Source organism: Condylura cristata, unplaced genomic scaffold (assembly GCF_000260355.1).
Source record: "Condylura cristata isolate star-nosed mole 26May11 unplaced genomic scaffold, ConCri1.0 scaffold00007, whole genome shotgun sequence".
NCBI classification, from domain to species: domain Eukaryota; kingdom Metazoa; phylum Chordata; class Mammalia; order Eulipotyphla; family Talpidae; genus Condylura; species Condylura cristata.
The window spans coordinates 47,826,987-47,837,009 of record NW_004567108.1 but is presented as its reverse complement, the minus strand read 5'-3'; the positions used below and the strand labels follow the sequence as shown (position 1 = coordinate 47,837,009).

The window sequence follows — 10,023 nt, the reverse complement described above, 5'->3', positions numbered from 1 at the left end:
CTTTCTGGCTTATTTCACTAAGCATGATCCCTTCCAGCTCCATCCATGTTGCTGCAAAAAGCACTTTTTTTTTTTTGGGTTGCTGAGTAATACTCTATTGTGTATATCGACCATGGTTTTTTTTTTTTTTTAATCCAGTCATCTACTTTTGGTATTTGGGTTGTTTCCATGTCTTTCCAATTGTAAATAAAGCAGCAGTAAACATGAGGGTGCATATTTACTGAAATCCATGTTTTTGTGTCTTTTGGGTAGATACCTAGGAGTGGGATTGCTGGGTCATATGGAAGCACCATTTTTAGCAATTTGAGAAAACTCCAAACACTTTTTTTCCGTAGTGGTTGTTTGCATTCCCATCAGAAGTGCAGGAGAGTTCCTTTATTTCCACATCCTCACCAACATTTGTTGTTGCTAGTTATTTTTAAGATGTGTCATTTTTCACTGGGGTGAGGTGGTATCTCATTGTGGTTTTAATTGCATCTCCCTTATTACAAGTGATGTTGAACATTTTTTCATATGCTTGTTGGCCATCTGTATTTCTTCTTTGGAGAACTGTCTTTTTAGCTCTCCTGCCCATTTTTTAATGGGGTTGTTTATTTTTGTTGAGTTTCATCAGTTCTTTGTATGTCTTTGTGATCAACCCTTTACTGTTAGTTTTGTGTCAGAAAATTTCTTACCAATCAGTGGGATGTCTGTTTTTGTAATGTCTCTTTTGCTATACAGAAGCTCTTTAATTTGATCATTATCATTGTGTTGGGTGCTGTATCTTCAAAGATGTTACTAAAGTGTATGTTGTGTAGTGTTTCGCCCATCATTGCTTCCAGGTATTTTATGGTTTTTGTTCTTATGTGTAGTCTTTAATCCACTTCGAGTTGATTGTGGTGCATGGTGAGAGGTAGTGATCTAGTTTCATTTTTTTTTTTTTTTGCACGTAGCTTCCCAGTTTTCCCAGCACCATTTGTTGAATAAACTTTCTTTGTTCCATTGTATGTTCTTTGCCCTTTTGTCAAAGATTAGCTATATAAACCTTTGAGTTTATATCTGGGTCTAACACATATTCTTTTATGTCACTATGTTTATTATGTTTTCTTTTCCCCCCTAAAGATTTATTTATTTATGCATACAAAAACTGGAGTGTAGGCCAGCATTATGGAGTGGGTGGTGAGAGCATTCACCAGAGACAAGAGTGGAGAGCAGAACAGGCCAATCTACTGAATTACACTGCTGCGGGGAGAAGTGGGTGAGACAGGAGAGGTCTGCTGCACTATGTGGGTTAGTGCCCTGGCCAGGGATTAAACTTGTGCCATAGTAGCTGCTGATAGCTTGATAGTGCTAAGACTTCATTGCTTGTGCCACCAAGGAGGTCCTGTGTCTCTGTGTTTTCCTTTGTGAAAGAACATTAGGAAATATTTGATAATGCATCAAGGAAATTGAAATGCTTTTCCAAATCCATTTTATTTTATTTTTTTTATACATCTGGTCATGTAGAAGTGATTTTTCTGTATTAGTGATGTAATGAAAAAAATTTTAAGGGTGAATTTACAATACTGATTTTTCTCCTGTAGTTTTAAAAGCTTGCTTAAAACATCAGAACTAATCTTAACCATATAAATCTTAACTATATAAACCATATTAGTATTAATGTGGCAGTTAAGTACATTCAGATTGTTGTATAGTCATTACACATTATAGTCACATTAGGGTTGTTTTCATTTTAGAAAACAAAACACTATGCATTAAATTATAATTTTCATTTCCTGCTTCCTCCAACCTCTGGAAACAACTAATCTACTTTTGCTTTCTGAATTTGACTACTTGAGTCAAATATATACAAAATTAATCCTTTTGTGACTGGCTTGTTTCACTTAGCATAATGTCCTTAAGATTCATCTAGATAGCGTGTGTCAGAATTCCTTTCCTTTAAAGACTTAGTAATATCTCATTGTATACATTCAGTCTGTCCATTTACTTATTAGTGGGCAGTTGAGTTTCTTTAACCTTTTTGCTTTTGTGAGTTATGCTGCTGTGAACATCATTATAAAAATATTTTGTTCAAATCTCTGCTTTATTAATCCTTTACCTAGAAGTGGAATTTCTGGGTCATATGGTAATCTATTTTTAACTTTTTGATGGATGGCCATACTGTTTTTCTATAGTAATGATGCCATTTTATATTCTCTCCATCTGTACTTAACAAAGGGTTCCTTTTTCATAAAATAACTATCCTAATAACTGAGTTGTTTTGATATGTATTTCCTAAATAATTAGTGAGTGATGTTGAATGTCTTGTACATGTACTCAATCACTTCTTATATATATTCTTTGTAGAAATGTCTATTCAAATCATGTGCCCCAGTTTCCCCCCCCCCCCTTTTTAGGACAGTTATATTTTTTTATTGGAGTGGCCATATTTGTTTGATTAAGAGTTACAATTTGAACAGTTTGTATTATAAAAATATAATAGTTTATTTTTACATCATTTTTTGCATTTTTCCATCTCAGTTGTAATCCCCATGGGTTTCCCATCACCAAGTCACCCGTGTGCCATTACCATAATCCCGTGAAATCATCTGGTATTTTTCCTCTTCTTTCTGGCTTATTTCACTAACCACGATCTTTTCCAGCTCCATCCATCCATGTTGATGTAAAAGGCATGTGTATATGTATTTTTTGGTTGCTGAGTAATATTCCATTGTGTATATGTACCACATTTTTTTTTAATATAACAGTTTATTTCTACATCATTTTGTACATTTTTTTTTCCATCTCAGTTGTAATCCCCGTGGCTTCCTATCACCAAGTCACCCGTGCAGTCCCGTTCCCCCCCCTCCCCCCCAGTTTTGGATCCCATTCCCCACTCCACCCCAACCAAATGTCTCTGGTATATGGCTGTTCGTTATTCTTGTTATTTTCTCGCCTGGTCCATTATACTTCTGCTATGAGCGAAACCATCTGGTATTTTTCTTTCTCTTTCTGGCTTACCTCACTAAGCATTATCTTTTCCAGCTCCATCCAAGTTTCTGCAAAAGACATGTATTTCTCTTTTTTGGTTGCTGAGTAATATTCCCTTGTATATATGTACCACATCTTTTTAATCCAGTCATCTATTTTTATCTGCCCATTTTGTTAATAGGACTGGTTTTTGTTATTGACTTATCATGCTTATGCTTCTTTGTATATTCTGGATATTGATCTCTTACTTATATGATGTGCAGATATTTTCTTCCTTCCTGTTGTGATGGTATTTTCACAGTTGACTGTATCTTTGAAGCATAGAAGTTATGCATTTTGATGTAATCCAATTTATCCATCTTTTTCTTATTACCTCTGCTGCTGTTGTCACTGCAAGAAATCATTGTCAAATTCACTGTTGTGAAGTTTTCTACTAAAACCATTATTTTAGAAGTTGTCATTGTTATGTTTAGGTTTTCATGCATTTTGTGTTGATTTTTGTACTTGGTATAAGGTAAAGCTCCAACTTGAATCTTTTGTGTATATAGGTGTTCTTTTTTCCAAGTACATTTGTAGAAAAGACTGTCCTTTCTCCATTGAATACTCTCGGCATTCTTATTGAAATCATTTGACTCTATAAGCAAGGGTTATGTTTTTCACTCTGTTAATGTTAGTACTATACTCTGAGTTACTACAGCTCTACAATAAGTTTTGAAATTAGGAAGTATAAAATCTCCAACTTCTCAACAATTAGTCTGATACTTAACAATAACTCGTGTTTCCTGTGAAATATAGCATGGATTTTTCTATTTCTTAAACAATGGATTGCACATAACCTGTAGATTACTTTGAGAAATAATTTGCTTTAGAATGTTAAGTTGATGTCTTTTTGGGTTTTGGTGTTTTCTTTAGTCCTCCCTCTCCCCCCCCAGCTAGTTTATTCCTTTATACTACTACTACTTATTCTTTTTTTTTTTTTAAATCTGTTTGTTTATGCATACAGAACTGGGGTATATAGGTCAGAGCTGCAGGGGAAGTTTCCTGTGAAATATAGCATGGATTTTTCTATTTCTTAAAAAGTGGATTGCACATAACCTGTGGATAACTTTGAGAAATGTTTGCTTTCGAATGTTAAGTTGATGTCTTTTTGGGGTTTTGGTGTTTTCTTTAGTGTCCCCCTCCCCCCCCAGGTCTCCTCCCTCCAGCTAGTTTATTCCTTTATACTACTACTGCTTATTATTTTTTTTTTAATCTGTTTGTTTATGCATACAGAACTGGGATACAGGTCAGAGCTGCAAGGAAAGTGAGAGGATTCACCAGGTCACCAGAGACAGACTGGGAAGCAGAACAGGCAGATTGAGGAAGTACACTGCTGAGGGGAACCGTGGGGAGACAGGAGAGGTCTGCTGCTCCATGTGGGTCACCTGGGGTTGGGATCGAACTTGCACTGAAGCAGCTACGGCCAGCTTGTAGCTGTGTCCTGATCCATTGTGCCACCAGAGAGGGCCTGCTGCTTATTCTTTTTAATACTATTGTAAATCAAGTGGTTTTCTTTTTCTTTCTTTCTTTTTTTTAAAATTTATTTGTGCATACAGAACTGGTGTACAGGCCAGAGGTATAGGGATGGTGAGAGGACTCACCATAGACAGAGTAGGGAGCAGAACAGGCAGATTGACAAGGTACACTGCTGAGGGGAGCAGCGGGGTCAGGAGAGGTCTGCCAAACCATGTTGATCACCTCTGGGGCAGGCGGGAATTGAACTCTTGTGGAAGTGGTTTTAGTTTCTTAGTGCTGTGCTTTAACCCACTGTGCCACTAGGGAGGGCCTAGAGTGATTTTCTTAATTACGTCTTAGGATGTCACAGGAATACAGTTACTTCTGTATTGATTTCTGTGCTTTCATTGGTTTTTACAAGGTGGTTTTGTTTTTGGCATGAAAGAATGGGGTATAGGCCAGAGGTGTGGGAGGTGAGAGGGAGTAGAACTGGCAGATCTACTGAAATACACTGCTGAGGGGAGCAGTGGATGAAACAGGAGAGGTCTGCTGTGCCGTAAGTGGGTTAGCTCACTGGTCGGCATTTGAATTCAGGCCATAGTGTTGATACTGCTGTGACTTAACCCCTGGCCCATCCGGGCTGCTTTTGGGTGAAATATTTATGGCTTTTCTACATAGGTCATGTCTGTGAACAAAGATCCTTCCAATTTTATATATCTTTCTTTGCAATTAATTAAAATTGTTATTCAGAAGTTCTTAGTGAACCATTTTATTTTCACAACATGGTTTTGAAGCAGATGGTATTAGTTTTAAAGGAGACGTTGTCATTTATTACATTGCAGTAATTTACATGCAAAAAATAATGTTAAGTGTGTGGTTGGATGAGTTTTAACAAATGTATATGGCTATATAGCCATCTTACCCTTAATTTCCTCGTTACCCCATTCAGGTATCTCATGTCTAGCTTTTATACTTTTAGCAGCCACTGGTTTGTTTTCTGTCCCTATACTCTTGCTTTTAAGAATGTTTTAATAATTTAATTATGTACTGGAAAGTCATAGATCAAGCTGCTTTCATGCCTTTGGAACTCATATGTTTGCAGTAATACCCATTCCTTTACAAATTGTATATCCTTTGGTAGAATCATCTTTAATTTGAAGAAAGAAATTGGGATTCACTGCGTAATATTATCATGGTGATAGTTCTAAGGAAAGCATAATATTATTAAGATAATTGGCTTTAAAACCTTTTAATGATTAGTACAGATAGTTGAAACCTATTGATAGTAAAATAACTGATATAAAAATGTAGTGTATACTTTGGGGTGGAGACAGTGGCTTGTAAGCATAAAATTCACATTGAATAATAATACAGGTGGATATATTTTCTTTAATAAAGATGGCATATCATGTCTACATTTCAGGTGACTGAAAAATCATAAAATTATTTCTATTGTATCTGTTAATAATAAAGGAGAATTATTTACTATGCCTAGGATATTTGCAGTTTAGAGATTGACATAACAGTTTTATGAGGGTAGCTAGATTCCGATATAAAACAGAATGTGTTAGCAGTGTTCAAAATGTTTAAGGTCGAGGATAGGAGAGAGGAGAGAGCACAAATTCAACAGATATTTCTAAAGTGCCTATTACATACCAGATCCTATTATGTAACGCTGGGAAAACAAAAATTTGTGCCCACATAGAAAGCACAATTAAAGAATTGTCATTGACAGGTAAAGATAAGGGAACAACATTCCTCGTGGAGGAAGTAACAAAGGCAAAAAGTAAGGATATTTAGGGCATATTGGGGTTTACAGTGTCTGGAGCTACAGGGAGAAAGTTTTAAAGGAAAGGTCATGAAAGCAGTAATAGGTGAGTCTGAGTACTGACGTGCCTGATAGCGCAAGCCCCAGTATATACAGATTGACCCTCTATAGTTACTGTTAGTGATTTAATTTTCTAAAATGCCTTTATTTGAATAAGTGACATGGCCTCCCTAATAGTAACATTGTATAAGCTCTTAATACCCTTCAGCTATTATTCTAAATGCATTTTTGTAGCATTTGTATGAAGTAGATATTATTATTGGTCCTGCTATGTAGAGATGAAAATAAAGCTCTGAGAGGTTTTTCAATTTTTTTTTAGGTTTTGGGTTTATAATGGAGCTGGAATTTGAACCCTGGTCTGATTTTATAGCCTTTGCTTTTAATTATGATCTGAGGTAGAAAATATATTGGAGTTAGACTACAAAAATACTTTCTATGCCAGGTCAGGTGTAGTTCGTGCTTTCAATTAAGAAGCCTAAGGAGGTTTTTTTGGAGTACAAAATGATCAGTATTTGTAATACATAAGTAAGTATGGGTATGAAAAGCAAATTGTGGGATTTCTTAATAGTCCTGTTAAATTAGAATAATAAAAAAATCTATAGTTTAATAGTTACTGATTCAGTATATTCTGAATAGCACCAAAAGGTATTTTCACCTAAGGAATTGAAAATTTTTAACATTTAGTACCTAACAATTTGAATACCAAACTGACAGTCACAGTTTGGTATTCTTACTTAACCCTGTTTGCATCAATTTTTTTTTGCTTTTTTCACTATACTTATTTTTTTTGTATGGTGGTTGAGTAAATGTGTTTTTATCTCCCAGTGGGTAGTGATTTATTCCTAGGAAATAATTTGTTAGATCAGTGGCCTCATTATCTGTGTGTTTTTTCAGAATGTTACCAGCTGTGAAATGTTCAACATAGTTTTATTACAGTTTTATTAACTTTAGTATATTCATGGTTATAGTTAAGTATTATATCATTGTTATGTTAAATAACTCTTGGAGGGTAGTTTATTTAATTTATTTATTTTTGATATTTTAGTTACAGAAGAATGGTCTGAGAAAAAATGGTATTTTGAAAAATGGCCTGATCTGTGACTTCAAGTTTGGACCCTGGAAAAACAGCACTTTCAAACCCACTATTGAGAATGATGACACAGAAACAAGTAGCAGTGACACATCAGATGATGATGATGTGTGAAGGATTTCCTAACAGCTTTAGAAATTTTAGTGTGATACATCTCTCATACAGTTTGGGGTGAATTGTAAAAATGAAGAACTATAATTTATGTAGTAAAATACCCCATTAGAAGATGATTTTTTGGGGGACTTCAATATGAAGAAAACCAAGAATGTTGTGTTGGGCTGTGTTGAACATTATTTTCTTTGTAAATGAATGTTGTAGACATGAGGACTTTGGTTGATCCAACATTGACTTTCTTCATCACTGCAGCATTTCTCTGACTAGCAATGTGACGATGTAACAAATGAGATTTTCTCATTTAATAATAAAAAATTGTGTAATGTTTTGCAAAGCTTCTGTCTTAAAATGTCCAGGTCTTAAGAAAAAAAGGCAGCTTACACTGTTTTGCTTGCAGAGTCCTATCTTTTTCGTACAATGGAAATCCTCAAGTCCACTTTGTGCGCCCCAAGTCCCCCTCAAAAGGACAATGTAGCATGTTGGCTAAAACTGGAGCAAAGTGCACTAAAACATTAATTTCCTGAATTCAGCTGTTGTACTAGTCACCTTTTAAAAACATAAATTGCTCTTTAGCCATTTTGTAGTAAATGTTACGGAAAAGACTTGCCACACTTTCTTCCAAATTTTAAGAGGTGATTTTCAAGAGCTTTATTTGGATATGTGTCAGACCAGGGTTTTCAGAGTTGATGGAAAAGAGTCTTGTGGGAAAACTTATTTTGATAAATTATTACACTTGCAGAAAAACTGATCACACTGACTGGATCTGTCCACAACATGGAAAATAAACTGGATTTTCAGAATATTGTTGTTTTCTGTAGTGTTCGAGGTATTGGGCTCTAAAATCCATATGTGTTTTATTCACTAATTAAAACAGTTCTACTTTATTCAAGATGGTGATTACTTTCTGATTTTAGAAAAAAACAAGCTATGAAAAATAGTTCTTATTATCAGCTGCTTAATACAGTTATTAAATTAATGCTAACCACTTTCTTTTCATTTGCACATTTTAGAATTGATTAGAATAATTGACTTAATTTTTCTGTTTTTTTTTTTACCATCATTTGCCACTCCACCTGATTCTCTCATTTTTAAATATGTTTCAGTTGTAAAGAGTATAACATTAGAAGCAGAAATGTTTTAGCTTTTATGTCAGTACTTATTCTATTTTAAAAAAATTGTGCCTTCCTAGAAGGCTGCAAATTTTGTGCTGTGTCCACCTCAGTATCCTGCCTGGACACACACACTCTTCCCTCCCCCAACTCTTAAAGTCAGATTTTTTTGTTCACACTGAGAATAGTAAGGGGGAAAAAGAGCAGGGCATTACCCTCACAAACCTTAGGAGGATGAGTTAGAGTGGTAACAAAATATTTAATATGTCTTAAAGTCAGCTTTTTAATGTAGTCATTTTACTATATGCCACATCAGTCCTGTTACAGTTTGACAAAACTGTTAATTATCAACTCAAAGAGTCTTGGGTAGCACTTCCTTGGTTAGTAGATTAGTGAAATTTAATGCAAATGGTATTTGCTAGCAAATGCTACAAGGGATCTGAGAAATGTGGCTTACACTAAAATCTATCTTACTGTGTTTTCTAAGTAATTTGCAGGAAATATGTTGTAATTATTTGATTTTCTGGTATCTTCTACTTTATATTCAGATAAATCTTGGGGCCTCATTTATCAGTTAAGCAATATTTATGCATTGCAGCATGAGGGTGTGTTTAGTAGTTCTTTATAAATCTAGTATAGTATAGTAATATAGTTATTTTATCCCTTAAGTGATAGGATTAATAAGTTTGGTTGGGGTGGAGCCTTACAAATGTATTTTAATAGAACTGTTAAACATAAGCATAATTTTAACCTGCTTTTAAAATGATGGTCAACTGGCAACAATTTTAGACCATATTTTTTTGGAGGAAGCCCACAAGTGTAGAAATGAGCAAAGTTGTACGTCTGGTGTGAATTGCCAAAGTTAAAAAAGACTTGAGGTTTGGGGGGAAATTAATTTTGGCTGGTTGAATTCAGTTTCTCTAAATTAAGTTTTTTCAACAACCCACTTTATTGAAGTATAGCTTGACATAAATTACATACTTGCAGCATATATTTTGATATATATTTTGACCTGTGAAACCGTCAGTGCAATCAAGTAGTGTATATAGCTGTCACCTCCCAAACTTTCATGGTGCTCCATTTGTAATTCTTACCTCATAATGCCATCTTCCCTAGTATTTATTTTTGTTATGAATTGTAATTAATGAGCAAAATTCTTAATGGGTTTAAAACAGCATTTCAAAAATTGTATCTTGGTTTATATTAAGAAAAGGATGAGAATTTTATTTCATAAATATATTTTTATTGAAGTCAAAAAATAAATACAGATATGTTCACCTAAATGCAACCATTGATTTGATGAACGTCAGGTTCATATAAAAAATTTAAATTCAGTATGTTGAAGGGTCTGGTACCTAAGCAAATGTTCCTCATCCATTTTGCTAGTGTTTCTAATGTACTGTTGTTAGAATATGGTTCTATAAACATGTATTTTTAAC

At 34.6% G+C, this 10,023-nt stretch overlaps 1 protein-coding gene across 3 annotated transcripts in view; it reads left to right on the top strand.

Annotated features, from left to right (window-relative positions):
• The window catches only part of GPBP1 (GC-rich promoter binding protein 1), a 64,350-nt gene extending 56,075 nt beyond the window's left edge, over nucleotides 1-8,275 (top strand). For all 3 annotated transcript variants that reach the window (XM_012721933.1, XM_012721934.1, XM_004678302.2), the window contains one exon: nucleotides 7,317-8,275. In XM_012721933.1, coding sequence (XP_012577387.1) covers nucleotides 7,317-7,475 — 159 coding nt within the window. In that variant the 3' untranslated portion in view covers nucleotides 7,476-8,275. The remainder of the gene's footprint in view (nucleotides 1-7,316) is intronic.
• The last annotated feature ends 1,748 nt before the right edge of the window (nucleotides 8,276-10,023 follow it).